At 49.9% G+C, this 17,758-nt stretch overlaps 1 protein-coding gene across 4 annotated transcripts in view; it reads right to left on the reverse strand.

The window, feature by feature from the left end:
- Positions 1 to 17,758, reverse strand: part of FAM178B (family with sequence similarity 178 member B) — a 106,189-nt gene that overhangs the window by 57,246 nt on the left and 31,185 nt on the right. For all 4 annotated transcript variants that reach the window (XM_054475916.1, XM_054475915.1, XM_054475914.1 and 1 more), the window contains 2 exons: positions 13,768 to 13,873; positions 10,166 to 10,250 (listed from right to left, as the gene is read on the reverse strand). In XM_054475916.1, the coding sequence (XP_054331891.1) occupies positions 10,166 to 10,250; positions 13,768 to 13,873 (191 nt within the window). The remainder of the gene's footprint in view (positions 1 to 10,165; positions 10,251 to 13,767; positions 13,874 to 17,758) is intronic.

Genomic DNA, 17,758 nt, shown 5'->3' on the forward strand with positions numbered 1-17,758 from the left:
TGGAACCTTCTTTTTGTTTCTTCTCTATCCTGCAGCCAGCTCCGAGGGTGCCTTTTTTTTTCCTTTTTCTCCCCACTCACCCTGAGCCCAAGGCCTTTCCTGTGGTGCCCCTGATAACCTCCCTACCTTGCTATCACCAACTCTGCACCCGCCAACACCATCTCTATAGGCCCCTGGCCTGCTTATTCACAGGAATGTGTACAGGGCAGGTGATGCCATCCCCAGGGCACCTCTCCATTCCCCTGCCCTTCTGTAACTCACACCACTGCCTGGTGTCACCTAATACCAGCAAGCACTCGAGGCCCCCGGTGTGTGGGACAGAGCGGCATTGTGCCAAACCACAGAACCACTCATATCTGCTAGAATTAGGTTTGGCTACAAATAACAAAAAGGAACAAAATTAAAACAAAAACAAAAACGAAAGAAAAAAACCCACCCGGCCTTCAAAAGGCTAGAATTTTATTCTCTGATGAAAAAGAAGTCTGCAAGTAGGCAGGTCACAGCCGGTGCAGAGACCCGACTGTATCTGCAGGATCTCAGGAGCCCGTCTCTCAGCTCTGCTGTTCTTAGCATGTGCCTCTCATGCTCAAGGTCACATCATGGTCCAGCACGGCTGGTAGAGGCCCAGCTGTTATGGCTCAGCTCCAGGCAATCACCTTCTCACTTGGCCACCTAAGCATGCATTCTTGGTTGTTTTTAAGGAACAGGGCTCCCTCAGCATGACTCAGGAAGTTAGCAGTAGCAAACTACCCTCCCAAGTTTGGAAAGCAAAAGGTTGAGACTGGTTTAGACTCAACCTAAGAGTTTCCCAGTAATGTCCATGAATGAATGATCTACCAGATTCTCCCCCAGTTTGGATTTTGGGGTTTTGTTTTTATTTTTGTTTGGAGATGGAGTCTTGCTCTGTCTCCCAGGCTGGAGTGCAGTGGCACGATCTCGGCTCACTGCAACCTCTGCCTCCTGGGTTCAAGCAATTCTCCTGCCTCCGCCTCCCACGTAGCTGGGATTACAGGCGCACACCACCATGCCTGGCTAATTTTTTTTGTATTTTTCATAGAGACAGGGTTTCACCATGTTGGCCAGGCTGGTCTTTAACTCCTGACCTCAGGTGATCCGCCCACCTCAGCCTCCCAAAGTGCTAGGATTACAGGCGGGTGCCACTGCGCCCTGCCAGCCCCAGTTTGGATTTTTGAACCAGACGGTTTTGGAATATATGCCTGATCTCTGGAATAATATGAAACAGAGACATCAAATGCTAGCAGGAAAGTGGAGCAACAGAAACTTTCATTCACTGCTGATGAGAATGTAAAATGGAACTTTGGAAAATAGTCTGGTTGCTTCTTACAAAGCTAAACACTCTTACCGTACGATCTAGCGATTGTGCTCCTTGGTATTTTACTCAAATAAACTGTAAATTTATGCCCACACAAAAAGCTGTACGTAAACGTTTATAGCAGCTTTATCCAAAATTGTCAAAAATTGTAGGCAAACAACATGGCCTTCAAGAGATGAACAAACAGGCCGGGCGTGGTGGCTCACACCTGTAATCCCAGCACTTTGGGAAGCCGAGGTGGGCGGATCACGAGCTCAGGAGATCGAGACCATCCTGGCAAACACGGTGAAACCCCGTCTCTACTAAAAATACAAAAAATTAGCTGGGTGTGGTGGTGGGCGCCTGTAATCCCAGCTACTCAGGAGGCTGAGGCAGGAGAATGGCATGAACCTGGGAGGTGGAGCTTGTAGTGAGCAGAGGTCGCACCACTGCATTCCAGCCTGGGCGACAGAGCAAGACTCCATCTCAAAACAAAACAAAACAAAACAAACAAATGAACAAACAAACAAAAAAACAAAGGCAAAGTCAGAGAGCTGCTGAGGGGAGGGAGGAGAGTGTCCCAGGTAAAGAGGCTGGCACGTGCAAAGGCCCTGTGGCAGAAGGAAGATGGAAGAAAAGAAACGCAGTGAGGTTGCAGCACAGAGAGTCAGACAGGGTGAGGTAAAATGAGCTGGACAAGGGCTGGCTGACCACAGAGGAGATGGCACGCATTGCACACACAGTAGGAGCTTAGGCAGGCTTTCCAGCCCCCAACTACCTATAACATGTGACAATAATAGTATCTACTTGTAGGGTTGTTGTGGTGATTAAATGAGATAGGCCAAGCCCTGGGCTTGGTGCCTAGCACAAATTAAGCTCTCTGGAAATGTTACCTATTATTTTCAATTAAACTGCTTTTATTATCATATCCAAGAATAATGTTTTTAAAAAACAGAGATCAATTACGACGCTGAATTACTGTTATCAAATTCTAATTGGAGACTTTGAAAGGGCTACGCCAAGCACATGACAGCTCCGAGGGAGCTGGGCCCTGGGGTCTCCTGGGTGGTCCTCCAAGTGTTTTCCTGCCCATTTGGGTCTAGACAACATTCTCACAGCACCAGCACGGGGACTGAGTGCAGCTGGCGTGGCAGACCTGGATCCCAGCCCGCCTCTCTGGGCCTGAGGACAAAGGGACCAGCCCTGTGGAATCAGGGAGTAAAGGGCACCCGGCATGAGAATGGTATGGGGTCCAGGGCCCAGGCACTTAAGTGCTCCACACATATGGGCAGCTGCTGCTGCCACCACCACGGGAGACGCGACCTACAGATGAGTAGGTCGTGGGGCCTCCGCTCCAGGGGCTCTGACTGGCTCGCTTCCCACCTCCTGCAGCAGGAGGCTGTCCTGCAAACCGCAAGAAAGGCAGATCGGGTGAGGCGAGGACACCTCCTAATAAGATGGTGAAGAACAGAGAGTGTCGACCTGATAGACAGACTAAAGACTGCTTAAATTTCAAAATAATTATTCCGTGTGAAATGTGCCAGACCCTCCCCACCCACAGCCCACAAAGAGTACCTACTGCATAATTCCACTTATATAAAATTCTAGAGAATACAAACTAATCTGTAGTGACAAAGTAGATCAGTGGTTTCCTACAGACAAGAGGTGGAGGAGACATCAATCATGAAGAGGCACAGGGAAACTTTTGGGGGCCATGGAATATATTTACTAGCTCAATTGTGGCAATGATTTTACAGGCACATACGTAAGTCAAGTGTATCCATTATACACTTCAAATGTCTGCAAGTTAATGTATTCAGTTATGCCTCAATAAAGTTGTTTTTTAAAGATGGATGAGCTAAAACAGAAATATGTATTAATTTTTTGTTTTTGCACCCCAATGGCTCATCCCACCTCCAGGACCCCTCACTTGTCAGACCTGTGGTCTAGAAAGCCCCACCTGACCTGCCGTGTGCAGGCTGTGGCCTCTCCAGACACCAGTGGGGAGAACTGGGAAACTCTGGGAAGAGCAATCGGCATTGGAGGTAATTTCAGATAGATACTAATGTGGCGAAAGAAATACGGTATAGATAAATATATAAACATAAAAATATAGATGAAATGTGGATTGTGTATTCATTTTGTTCCGGGAAATAATTACAAGAAACTGTTACTAATGAGTACTTGGGAGGAGGAAGTGGTTGTGGGGAGTGGCTGGGAAGCAGACTTTCACTCTTTATTTTGCATCTTTCTCTAGTATTTAAATTTGCTAAACTTGGTACAGAGAGTAGTTTAAAAAATAACAACAGGGGTTACCTGGGTGGTAAGATTGCTGGCCATCTTGTTTTCATTTTATTCTTTTTACAAGAAGCAACTTTATGAATGCTTTCTGAGGAGGAGTGGGAAGGAGGAATAAAGAAAGGAAGGGAGAGATGAAGGAAAGAGAATGCAACAGGCAGTGGGCAGAAAAGAAAGTAACCCACAAAATGAGGCCTGTACAGAAACCCAAGGCCCCAGCGGCCACGATGCCAGAGCTTGAGGAACAAAGGGAAAAGCGTGATCAAGTGAGGAAGAACAAAGTGTCCTAAGACCCTGCTCAAGAACGTGAAATGAATTTTGTTCTTGGAGCTGAACGTCTCGCCCACTTTCAAAATATCCAAAGAATGTACTGGCCAGGGTCATTCTATTTTATTATATCCCCCTCCTCCTACACAAATATTATAGAAGCCAATAGAGAATGAAATGGGTAGGTAAAAATGGACAATTGTCTTGGAAGCAAATGGGAAAGAACCTACGCAAGCTCTACTCCTTTCTAAAGTGTTTTGATCTCGCTGATAGAGCTCCTTTTCCTAAGGCATTGCTTCAAGACTGGCGCTAGGTTAACGGCCAGTCATACACTGGCTCAGCCAAACATTTTTGTTAAAGAAACATGAGGTCATTTCTCTTAACCAATTAGTTGCACAAGAGTATGTTTGCTTTCGAAACCAAATTCTACCACAAAAAAACTATCACAGCTAATAAGTTCAGCAGGTTAATATATACAAATCTGTATTTCTACACATGAGCAATGAACAATCTGAAAAGGAATTAAGAAAACATCTCTACTTATAACAGCACCAAAAGAATAAAATACTTAGGAATAAATTTGACCAAAGAAATGTAAGACACGTACACTGAAAATTACAATACATTGTTGACAGAAATTAAAGAGGATCTAAATAAATGGAAAGACATCCCATGTTCATGGATTGGAAGACTTACTATTATTAAGATAGCAATAGTACCCAAAAGTTATCTGTAGATCCAAGACAATCACTATTAAAATCTCAGCTTTCAATGTTGCAGAAATTGACAAGCTGGTCCTAAAATTCACGTGGAAATGGAAGAGACCCAAAACAGCCAAAACAATTTTTTTGTTTTGAGATGGAGTCCCGCTCTGTTGCCCAGGCTGGGGGGCAGTGGCGCGATCTCGGCTCACTGCAAGCTCTGCCTCGCTGGTTGACGCCATTCTCCTGCCTCAGCCTCCTGAGTAGCTGGGACTACAGGTGCCCACCACCATGCCTGGCTAATTTTTTTTTTTGTATTTTTAGTAGAGACGGGGTTTCACTGTGTTAGCCAGGATGGTCTGGATCTCCCAACCTCGTGATCCGCCTGCCTCGGCCTCCCAAAGCGCTGGGATTACAGGCATGAGCCACTGCACCTGGCCAACAATTTTTTAAAAAGTATAGTTAGAGGACTCACACTTCCCAACTTTAAAACTTACTACAAGGTATAGTAATAAAAAATTTAGAGTACTAGCATAAGGGTAGACATATAAACCAATGGAATAAAATTGAGAGTTCAAAAATAAACCCTTACATGTATGGTCAAATGATTTTCAACAAGGGTGCAAACAGAATTAAATGGGGAAAGAACAGTCTTTTCAACAAATGGTACTGAGACAACTGGATATCCATACGCAAAAGAACCAAGCTAGACTCCTATCTCAAACCACATACAAAAACGAACTCAAAATGCATCAAAGACCTAAATTTATGAGCTAAAAGTATAAAACCCTTAGAAGAAACCATAGGTGAAAATTTTCATGACCTGAGATTAGACAACGATGTCATTAATTTTGACACCACAAAAGAAAAAAATAGGCATGTTGGACTTCACCAAAATTTTAAAATTTTGTACATCAAAGGACATTATCAAGGGATTGCAAAGAAAACCTACAAAATGAGAGAAAACATTTGCACATCACATATCTGGTAAAAAAAAAAAAAGAGACCTCTTACCCATCAGCAGTCACTCCTCATTCCTTCTTCCCCTATCTCCTGGCAACTGTTAATCTACTTTTGGTGTCTATGGATTTGCCTATTCTGGACACTTCAGAATAGGCATGAAATTTTCATATCCTTTTTTCTTATCAGTGCTTTCAAGGTTCATGCATGTTACAGCATATGTCACTCCTTCCTTTTTTATGGCTGAATAGAATTCCATTTTACGGATATAGCACATTTTAAGAGGTTTCTTTTTGGGGAGATGAAAATGTTCTGGAAGTAGACAGTGGTGATGATTCAACAACTCTGAGTATACTAAAAACCACTGAATCTTACATTTTAAAAGGATGACTTGTATGGTATGTGAACTGTATCTTTAAAACAACCAACCATTCCATCCTGGTCTTGCCAAATATTAATAAAGCTCCATTGTGCCTGCAATGGCCCCCACTGTCCTTCAAGACCTGGCCTTCAAGACCTCGTCTTATCTCCTCCTCTGCTCCCTTTAAGGAAAGCCCCACTCTTCCACCTCCTTGTCTTTGTTCCCACTGCTCCCCGCTTCCCTTGTATCCCTGCATACCCTGATACTCCGCCCAAAGGCTGCAGATCAGTGGTCTGAATTGAATGGAGTCTGCAGATGGGTTCGCGGTGGTTTTTTCTTGTTAACTGAGTTAGTTACCAACAAGACATCTCACATAAACATCTATATTCCAGCTGGGCACGGTGGCTCACGCCTGTAATCCCAGCACTTTAGGAGGCTGAGGTGGGTGGATCACCTGAGGCCAGGAGTTCGAGACCAGCCTGGCTAACACGGTGAAACCTCATCTCTACTAAAAATACAAAAATTAGCCGGGCATGGTGGCGGGTGCCTGTAGTCCCAGTTACTCAGGAGGCTGAGGCGAGAGAATCGCTTGAACTCTGGAGGCAGAGGTTGCAGTGAGCCGAGATTGCGCCACTGTACTCCAGCCTGGGCGACAGAGTGAGACTCCAACCCAAAAAAAAGACTGGAAGAGTAAATCTCATGCATTTCACCCTAAAGGGATAGGACTCATGAGGCTAGGAATTCTTCAGACATAGCCGTGATGTTCAAAGGGCACTGGACAAACAACATGGCAAGTGACCTCTAAAGCCCGTGACCCCAGTTCTAATGAAACAAAATGGAAAAACTGTTCTGATAAAAAGAGAGAAAGTATGAGAAGCAGTGACCTCGTATGTCCCATCCTTTCCTTTGCTGCCTTGAACACTCTTGTCTCCTGAGAACACAATGGTGGTGGGAGCTACGGCAGCCATTCTGCAACCCGGAGAGGAAGTAGTGAGAAGACACACGCAAAATCCAGAGCCCTGAGTCTGCACATCTACTGAACGTGTCACACAATCACCTGCCTCTGAATTCCCTGTCATGTGAGCTAACAAACTGCTCTTGGTATTTGTTATCAATGGTCAAAATACAACCTAACTAAAATGTGGCTTCTCTTGAAAATGAAGAGGTTTGGGAATACCAGACCTGCGTTTACCTGCACCAAACCTGATGCGGACAGCCCCTTTACACCGGGCAGGAGCTCTCAGACTTTGCTCACTCAGTCCCCGTAGGCAACTGAGTTTGCAATCTCTGCTTTCTGGTACAGATGGCTCAATTGTCTCATCTTCTACAAAACACTTCCTAGTTCCTGCCTCCCCACATCCCAAACCTACCTGACTACAAGTAATTCCTCTTCCCGTTGCCTCCTTTCTGTCTCTGATGGTCACTGCTCATTTAATCCCCTCCCACCTATTAGCCTCCTGAGAACAGGACTTTATTCATCCCTGATCCTCTCTTTGCCATTTAGCGAAGTGCTTGAGGAAGGAGGTGCTCAATGTGTCTTTGCTGAATAAATGAATGAACACTCACTGCAATGAGGCATGGCAATGTGCCAGAGTATCTCTTCTCTGAGTGCACCCAGCTCTCTGCACAGCTGACATGTACATGTGTTGCTTCTCAATCCAGGAATACAATTCCCCATTACTGCCCCCCCACCCCCCCACACACACTAGAGTGCCCTGGGCCACTCGAGCCCTCAGCCCCAGTCACTAGAGCACACCCGTAATAGTCAATGCTCTTAAGTCCTGGTCCCAGGACCTGTCCTGGGCCCCTCAACTCTTCCCTGACTCAGCAGGTTGGGATAAAGGCAATTGCCTAAGACTCTCCCTAGGACAGTCTGGGAAGAACTGCTGGTCACCACAAACTCCAGGAAAGGATGGAAGTTTACACACAAACAAATCTCCCATTTACATATGAGAAGCGACTTGAAAACACACACACACACACACACACGTGCACACACGAATCAGATACGGGTGAAGGGAGGCAGCCCCAGTCTACCCTGAGCTCTGTGCCCTAGAGGCCTGCTGTCCTCTCAGACACTCAGAGCCCCAGGCTATTAGTGAAACCCTGAGGAGCATGACTTCCTTCTGCATCAATCCTGGATCTAATTTAACCTTAGAAATGCTTCCTGAAGTGGCAATTGATCTTTAGTCCTGACTCCTGGCAGATTCTCTCTGGGCACCTGGCCCTTTTGCTCTTGACCTAGCTTTTTTTTTTTAAGTTGTGGTAAAATACACATAACATAAAATTTACCATCTTAACCATTTCTAAGTGCACAGTTCAGTGGTAGTAAGTACATTCACGCTGTGGTACAATCACCACTACCATCCATCTCCGAACTCTTTTTTCTCATCCATCTCCGAACTCTTTTTTCTTGCAAAACTGAAACTCTGTACCCATTGAACAGTAACTCCCCACTCTCTCCTTCCCCTAGCCCCTGGTAACCACCATTCCACTTTCTATCTCTATGAATTTGACCACCCTGGGTACCTCATATACATGGAATATGAATTTAACTACCCTGGGTACCTCATATACGTGTTTGTTCTTTTGTATGTTATTTCACTCAGCATAATGTTTTCAATGTTCATCCATCTTGTAGCATGTGTCAGAATTTCCTTCCTCTTTTTTTAAAATAATACATCATGGACATTCAAAGAATTTCCTTCCTTTTTAAGGCCAAGTAATATTCCACTCTATGTATGTACCACATTTGGTTTACCCATTCACGGATGGACACTTGGGTTGCTTCCGCCTCTTAGCTATTGTGAATAATGCTGCTAAGAACCTGGGTATGCAACTATCTGCTCGAGTCCCTGCCTTCAGTTCTCTAATGGACCGGGCCTCTCACTTTCCCCACACCAGTTGAGATCCCGACCCCAGGCATGGAATTCTCTAGGCCATTCCCTGGTCCCCTGGGCAGGGAAACAGAATCCCAGGCTGGGCTCTCAGGTAGTGTCCAAAGGAGATGCTCTGGAGTTAGAAGAGCCAGAGCTGAGCTGACAGGGGACTCGAGCTTGTTTCTGACCCCTCCTAATGGGGAGCACATCAGAGACAACGTGGCAAAAAGCAAAGGAGAGTGGGGCATCCCCTCTGCCTCAGCGGAGGAGACACATACCACTGCAGGGAGCAGGACAAGGGAGGCCTCTGTTTCCCTAAAGGGCAGGCATGCCGCAGAGGCGGCCCCTGGGGCTCCAAAGGGCATCGGGGGCTACAGGGGCAGAGGTTACGAAAAGGGAGAGGGCGCTGAGACTGGTGCTATTCAGAAGACCTCGGTTAGAGGGCTCCATGGAGGGCAGGGGCGGAGGAGTCTGGAATGTTCTAATTTGACAGATGGCCCCAGCTCAGCCAACTCCTGAAGCAGAAGAGGCACAAAAGCAGAAACTCAAAGGGCTGGGGGCTCATGGTACATCCTGGGTCTATAGCCTTGGCCTTCAGGGCCATGTGCTTTCTTGCTCTGGGGTGAGCAGCCTACAGCTGGGGCAGAGGCAGGGTCTGACCACCTGGGAGTCCCTCTCACTGTATGCCTAAGCAACTTTCAACTGGTTACATGATATTTTTTGGTGCCAAAGTGTCTAGGTTTAGGTACCAAATGATGACAGTCTAGGGAGGGTGCAGCCACTGGGGGAGGAAATTAATTCCTTCTGTGGAACTCTGAACATCCGAAAGCATTATAAAGAGGAATTAAATATACCTCCTAAATGCCACAACCAAGGCACCAGCTTGAGGCTCTCATTCCCACCCAGACCAAACTCAGGGGCACTGTGGATGTCCTATCAGCCAAAGAAGGCTGTCAGTGAGGGAGACAGCTTCAGACTCTTCCCTTTGGTGACTCCAACCCAAGGAGCACCCTGATTTGATGCGGATGTTCCTGGAACCCTCCCAAGCTAACTGGCACTTTCAGGAAGGACTTGGGGGTGAGCTGTCCCCTCAGACCCAGAGACTGTCTCAGTCTGAAACCACTGTCCTGGACTGCTCTGGGATCCCAAGAGCCTGTGAGGTCAGCCTGGCCGTGGCCACAGGGACTGAGATCTGAGGCCAGTTCAAGGTGCCGAGGAGCCTGTTGGTTCAGCTTTTTACTAATGCCGGAGCCTGATGCCTCTACACCCTGGTGATGCAATGTCCCACCAGCATCTCCCCTGCAGCTGGGCTCCGGGCACCAAGAGTCACGTATCACAGGCCTGGGAGCTCAGCGTGCCAATCTCCACCCTGCATCCCAGTACTGACCAGGCTGAAGGAAGATTCCATCCACAATGAGATCCCACAGAAGACCAAAGGCTCCCAAAGACGTTTCTGGAGGCCACGTCACCAGCTAGGTGGAAAAAAAAAAAAATGGTTAGCTGGGTCATTCCTAAGAAGTAATAGTAGCAAACTTCTATTACATGGTTAGCTGGGTCATTCCTAAGAAATAATAGTAGCAAACTTCTATTACTCCACATTAAATAAATCCCATTTAATTCTCGTAAGTCCGTGTGGTAGAAGGACACTGTCATTGTTGCCAATTAGAAGATGGAAAACCAAGCTCAGAGAGGTCAAACAACTTCCCCAGAGTCACACAGCCTGTGAGCAGCAAAGCCAGCACTCAGGCCCAGACACCCAGGTCTGTGTCACTTGAAACCTCCTACTCCATCCACCTCCTGGCATGGGGGTCTTGGTCCCTCTGCCCCTCGCTCCCCATGGTCACAGCCATGCCCCTCCAGGGCAGGGCCCAGCGTAAGGGAGAGAAAGCATGTCCGCACTCATCACAGGCGGCAGCACAATCACAGGGTGGGCCCTCTCTGTGATCCTCAAATCGTTTCCAGGTCAGCACCTTAACTCACTGTCATCTGAGACCACCAGCTTAGAAGGTCCTTGGTACTGAACACGGGTCCTCAAACAAGGGCAGGGTGGTCATTTCTGGGATCCTTATCTGAGTGCTCCTGGAGCCTGACGGTCAGAAGCTGGGGTTTGGGAACATGCAGAGAGGCTGACAAGGGAATAAGCAATGGGACAGCAGCAGCCCACAAGTGCCATCTGGTCTAGGGGCACTCAGCAAGCTCACGACCGTGGCCACCATGCTGTGCACGACATCGTTCCTCCCAGTACCCAGAAAAGTCTGCCTTGTGGGCACTGTGGGCACATCTCCTTTCAGGACTGAGGCGCTTGTTCCCCCAGGGGCTGGGCAGTGTCGCTGCCAGGGACCTGAGCCCAGGATCCTCTCTGAGCCTTGACCTTGGAGGGAGGACCTAGTCCAAGGTCACAGCCCTCACCAAGCGTCTGTGTCTGATAACTGGCCGAGGCTGGAGACCTCGCCTCAACTGGGTCAACTCTAAAGGGGTCACTGGGCTCCAGAGCCCAGTGGGACTGCCTGGGGCCAAATGCTCTCCCTCCCTCACAGGTGTGGTACCCAAGCACACCCCCTCAATAAGCCTGTGTGGATGCCCTCCAGTCGGCATCTAGAACTCTGCCTTTCTCCTCCTGTCGTAACTTCTTACAACATTTTCATGGCTGAACACTTGAGTCTCTCCCAACAAGAACATACATTCATTGAGGGTGTACACCTCCTGCTGATGTCCACTCTCCCGGCAAGGCTGGCCCACACGAGGGCACAGTTCAGCCAGTGCCCATGCACACCCTATTAAAGCCCCAGGGAGGAGTGCACGGGATCGAGTCCCTGAGAGAGAACTCTGGCTGTCCTTTCCAAGAACGTTGAAGGAGCAGGGTTGGAGCAGTCTGCCCACCTCACCCACGCCCTGGCTCAGCAGGGACCCCAGGTACAGGCATGGCCCCAGCAGCCCTGGGACCCCACTTCCCTAGCTGCCTTTGGCTGGACAAGGGGACCACTTAACTCCTCTTAGCCTAACCAGATTCTCCTTCCTGAGGAACCAGATTTGGGAACAGGGTCTGGCCTTACTTGGCCATGGAGCCTGCAGGCAGACAGCAGCAGAGGCCAGTCCTAGGATCCCAACCCTTCCCCATCCCTGGGTCCAGCTCCTCCTGGGGCCCAGCATGCCCCCGCCCTGGGACCTCAGGAACCACCCTTGCACCTGCAGAAGGGAGCCCTCATGGGTTTCTGCCTCCCACAACCACAGTCTCCAGTAACTGCTCGAGGTTCTAAGTCCCCTGGGGACACCGCCCAGAAGGCCCCCCAAAAGCCAGTGCACCCCTTTCATGGATCTGGATTCAGCCATGGGGGATGGGAGCTTTTGTCTCTCCTTCCTGCAGAATGTGAACTGGAACTCTGCACTAACAGCATGCCTCGCAGAGGACACCCAGGCCGAGAGCAGAGCTCTGTGGAGGCACAAGGACAAGGCAGCTCATGGATGTTCCATTTCCCTCCACATGGGCCCATCGGGCCTGGCTCCGAGGCACAGAGCTGATGCTAAGAAACCCGCCCGTGGCGACACAGGAGTAGGTGGCAGGGCCAGAACTCACACCAAGTCTGTCTGTCTGACCTCAGGGCTGGGTCCTGCACTCCTCTCCCCTCCAGCCCCCTCACAGCATGATGGAGACGGAGAAAGAGGCAGGGGAAGGCTCGCCTGTGCCTCCCAGGACGGGGGTTTCCGAACCTGGAGGAAACCGACACACTCCCGGGAAGGCACTCCACACCAGTTGTCAGGGTGACGCAGGGCCCCTCTGTGGGCGCCGTCTCAGATGGGTCCTTTGTGCCTCCCAATGCTCGATTGTGTGTTCCGTCATACACTGTGCAAGGAGCAGGGGCTGCACCGGCCAGCGTGGGGAATAATGGCCCCACTGTTCCCCATTACCCACCCACTGCTCCTTCTGGGCTTTGGGTGGGGGATTGGGGGCTGACAAGGTTAGCAGCTACACACCAGGGCCCCAGAAGCTGCATGTCCTCCTCCTCCGGGGTAAGGAGGAGCAAGGTGAAGGACCCAGAGCACGAAGGGAGAGCTGGAGGGCTCTCTCTGGATTACAGCTGGCCTGCTGAGGCCGAGCAGGTCCTGGAATACCCCACATGATGGCTCTGATTTACAGCTGGGTCCAGACTCCAACTGCAGGAACGGGACCAGCCGGAACTTGTGACCCACCTGTCCCCAGACAGGGACGATTCTGGGTGGGGACCAAGGCCAGGACAGCATCCTCATGCCTGGCATTCAGATCACAGCGGTTGGCTCCTGGGCTGTCCCTGCTGGCTTCTCACTGCCTCTCTCCGTGCAAAGGTGTCAAGCCCTGGGCAAAATGTACGTTCCCCTATGGCAAAACGTTCTAGCAGCAACCAGGAGGCAAAAAACAGGGCAGCCAGAGCAGCTGTTCCAGGTTTTCCCAGCCAAGCTACAACTGTACACAGGAAGCACACACTCAAACACCCAAGCACCCTCGGCTCCAAATTCACGAGGGCCCCAAACCAGGCGCTGCAGGATTGCCGTGGGCCCTGAGTGGCCCTCCCGCTGTGTATGGGATGAGGGACCTGTGACCGCTGGTGAAGAAATTAGCTTTGTTGTATAGGAAGCACTTGTTGAGGGGCTTGGACCGATTCATTGAAAGGTTAGACCGTTAAGTCCACTGGGTACACCAGGTCCCTCAGGAAAGCCACGTGAGGGCACAGGCAGCACCCAGAGACACACACCCTCAGGGGAAGCAGAGGCTCCCAGTGCTCGCCGCTCTGGGAGACCACAGGCGAACCCCCTGCACCTCCCCTGGCCTTGGCATTCTTAGCACCATGGTGGGGATCGATGCCCAATCAGCTCTCCTCCCTCCTCCCAGCCTGAGCCCAGCCAAGCAGCACCTAAGGCAAGAAGAGGTGAAGTGCCCACCCCTCAGCCTGTGGGCCTGCTAGGCCACCAGACTGCAGCGCTCCCGCCACCTAGTGGCAAGCCTGCGGTCCTCACCTGGAACAGCCACTGGAGCAGGGGCACTGGGCAGTCAGGCATGTGCAGGTAGAGGGTGTTCAGGAGGCCGCTGCGCAGGAAGGAGAGCTGTTGGGCCGGCGGGGAGCTGGGGAGCAGAGGGCTGAGGTTAGCGGAGGCCTCTGTGCCAGCACACTTGTCTCGGTACACCGCAGGAGGCTGTCACTACCCAGCTTCACTGGCTGTTGGGAAGCATATCTGTAACGCTAGAGACAAATGTGCTTTTCAAGCCCTCAATGCACAATGTCAGAAGGAAAAGAACCCAGGCTAGCATCAGAATCATCTGCTCTTCTTGAATGTTGCATGAACACACCTCACAGTGTTTAAAACACACGGCAGGTGGCTGGATGCAGTGGCTCACGCCTGTAATCCCAGCACTTTGGGAGGCAAAGGCAGGTATCACGAGGTTAGGAGTTTAAGACCAGTCTGGCCAACATGGTGAAACGCTGTCTCTACTAAAAATACAAAAATTAGCCAGGCATGGTGGCAAGCACCTGTAATCCCAGCAACTCGGGAAGCTGAGGCAGGAGAATTGCTTGAACCCAGGAAGTGGAGGCTGCAGTGAGTTAAGATCGTGCCACTGCACTCTAGCCTGGGCAACAGGGCAAGACTCCGTCTCAAACAAACAAAAAAACACAGTGGGGCAGTGCAGTCTGCCCTTTCCATTTGACCACAGGGGAAAGTGGAATATTTGCCAAGGGTGTGGAAAGGTAAGGAGTGAGGCCAGGAGTGGGTGTCTTAGCCTCGGGTTCCTCCAGCTGCAAGGGGCGGGCACGCGATTACCCCTGCGAGGCCAGTGTCTCGAGATCTAGTTACACAGGGCGTTTCTGCTCTGCCTTATGTTTTTCCAATACAAAAGGGACACCTGAGAAGACGGGAAAATAACAGAAAGGGGCCTGGGATTGAAGACATTCTGGGAAGGAAATACCAAACAAGAGTTCCATAGAGGATTCTTCAGAAACCATGTGAGCTGCAAGTGTCCCAGATTCCAGGGATGGGGGTGTGTTCAGACCAGCCACGCGGCTGTGGCCGTGACGGTGTGCCCATTCACACCACCCCCTTGGGCCTCTTCCTCCTAACAAGAGCTCTCAAAATCGGCGCTGGTGTGGAGATGAGCCCTGCCTTGGGGACCACTGACCTGGTAGATCACCTTGACCTACAAGATTCCAGATCTCTGCAAAATGAGTTGTTGAAATGTTTCATATGGTTGTAGGGCCTCTGGTAGAAGGTGCTTCAGAAGTCATTTTATAGGGGGTTGGCTGGACTTTGTCACTGTTCCTGAGCGCCTGGTCTTCCCCAGAGAGCCTGGGTTTGGGGTAGGATTCTCCTACATCCTGAGCATTTTGTGACCACCATCTTTGCTTGCTCTCTCTAGACCACATCCCAAAGATAATTAACATGGATTCCAGGAAATGAAAACGTAAGTTCACATTTGTTCTTCTTTTTAATGGCCCAAATGCATGCAAAGAACATTTCAGAAAGTACTTAACGTTGCCACCCTAGATAAAAAGTTTTTCAGTCAGCCCAACCTCCTCCTTCTGCTCCTCCTCCTTCTCCTTTAAAAAGGACATCATACTTTAATCTGCCAGGAACAGAATGCTACAAAACAAAGATTATCCTCTGAGCCAAGCTGCTGTCTCTCAGAAAATGTCCAGGCAATTTACAAATTGCGTGTTTTTTCTCTTAAGTCATTTAAGTTCAGAGGAGAAAGCAGCTTTGTTCCTGTGGTTGTGAAGTTTACCACCCTGAAATAGACCTTCGTTTGTGCATACAAACACGTGTGCACCCCAGGACTGCTGGCATGCTCCATTCTATCCACGTGCCCGGTCACATGGAGACTTTCATGGACTGACCCCAACAAGACGCATGGTTCAAGAACATGCACAGCAGCCCGAACGCAGACAATACCCATGTAAACAATGTCTGGAGGACCTTGCAAGTTGGCAGAACCCCGACAAAGGCCATGTGGTGAGGAGGCTGGCGCTTCAGGGACTCTGAGGAGACGCTGGCTCTGGCATTCTGCTGGAGGGGGCACCCCGCCAGTTTCTTAGTGGGAGAATTGATTGTACAAGGCCCTGTTGGCTCAGATCAACACATTTCTAACTGCTGCTCCAAGGGAGAGACCCCACAGTTGCAACATCTCCCTTCTGCTGCGTGGGCTTTGCAGTTTCTGCCAGAGAAATGATTGATTGGCCTCCGAGTTCACTGCTGCTGAGAAAATTTTGTCTATGGGACCAGGAGCAAGAGAAAGCCAGAAAGGACATAGTCCTGCTCTGCCCTGGGGTGACTGGCTTTCAAGGAATTCTGTGTTTAGGGTTAGAGGCAAGGACTCCCCTCTGCAGGCTGAGTGCACGCACGCTCGGCGGGAAGGGAGTGCTGCTTCTCCTTGGCTCAGCCACAAGCCCTTCCACACCCTTCAGGGTGTCACAGGGTGACCTCAAGCTTGGCTGCTGGGCAGGGAATGGGCCTTGTGCACAGATAATGCCTTGACTCTGGGGAAGGAAGGAGGATTCCAACAGCAGCACTTGGGCTGGGAAGCCTGGAGGAAAAGGGAAAAAGGAAAGGGGGTGGGAGGGTGTGCAGTGAAAGCTCAAACACCTTGGGTGACAGAATTGGCTGTTGTCAGAGTCACGTCCCCACATCAAGAACACGGATGCTGGGTCCAAGGGGGTGCCTCTGTCCACGGCCAAGCCAATGCTGAGGTCAGAAGTTATCCTGAGAATGTTGGAGGGCCCTGGAGGGAGAAATGGAGGGACGGAGCCTCCATCGGCAGCAGATGCTGCACAGGCCTGGCTGAATGGGAAGTCCCCAGCTGTCAGCCCTGAGGATCCCATGAAGGGAGGTTCCCATCGGAGTCCTCAGCTGTGATTGGAGATGAGGAGGGAGCTGCTAATCCCCAACCACGACAGCAATGACAGTGGGCAGGTGTCTGCCTCCACCCTCGCCGCCCACTGGAACAGAAGGAAGCGAGGCAAGGACATCAGCTACAACGGGGAAACCCGCAAAACCAGTGACAGCAAATGGGGGCAGCTGGGCTCAGCACATGGGCCTTCCCAAGCAGAGCTCTGACCAGCTTCATCTTGGAATTTCTGTTCCTCATCACACCCAAGGGAAGATTCTTCCTGCCTCAACCTCCTCATTTATTTTATGGGCAGCAGTCCCAGAGGGCAAGGTCTCTAAATGCCTTTAGAATCCCAAGTGATGGCCGAAGGATAAACACCAAGTGTAGTTATTTATACGTATCAGCTCCTGGGCCTTTGCCAAGTTACTCAAATCAGTCTGAATAAAATGCCTAAATACAACAGAAACCAATAGCAACCAAAGCTTTCACCTATGGCCTTTTGCTTTCTCTTTCTTTGTTTAAACATAAGAGAGGCCAGATGCAGTGGCTCATGTCTATAATCTCAGAACTTTGGAAGGCCCAGGCAGGAGGATAGCTTGAGGCCAGGAATTTGAGACCAGCCTAGGCAACACAGTCAGACCCTGTCTCTAAAAAAAATACAAAAATTAGCTGAGCATGGTAGTGCACACCTGTGGTCCCAACTATTTGGGAGGCTGAGGCAAGAGGACCTCTTGAGCCAGGAGTTGGAGGCTGCAGTGAGCTGTGATCATACTACTGCACTCCAGCATGGGCAGCAGAGCATGGGCCTGACTAAAAGCAAGAAAAAAATGAAATAAAAATAAGTGAGTGTTGGCCAGGCATGGTGGCTCATGCCTGTAATCCCAGCACTTTGGGAGGCCAAGGCAGGTGGATCACCTGAGGTCAGAAGTTCAAGACCAGCCTGGTCAACATGGTGAAACCCCGTCTCTACTAAATATACAAAAATTAGCCATGCGAGGCCAGGCGCGGTGGCTTACGCCTGTAATCCCAGCACTTTGGGAGGCCAAGGTGGGCAGATCACGAGGTCAGGAGATCGAGACCATCCTGGCTAACACGGTGAAACCCCATCTCTACTAAAAAATACAAAAAATT

Source organism: Pongo pygmaeus, chromosome 12 (genome assembly GCF_028885625.2).
Source record: "Pongo pygmaeus isolate AG05252 chromosome 12, NHGRI_mPonPyg2-v2.0_pri, whole genome shotgun sequence".
Classification (NCBI taxonomy): Eukaryota; Metazoa; Chordata; class Mammalia; order Primates; family Hominidae; genus Pongo; species Pongo pygmaeus.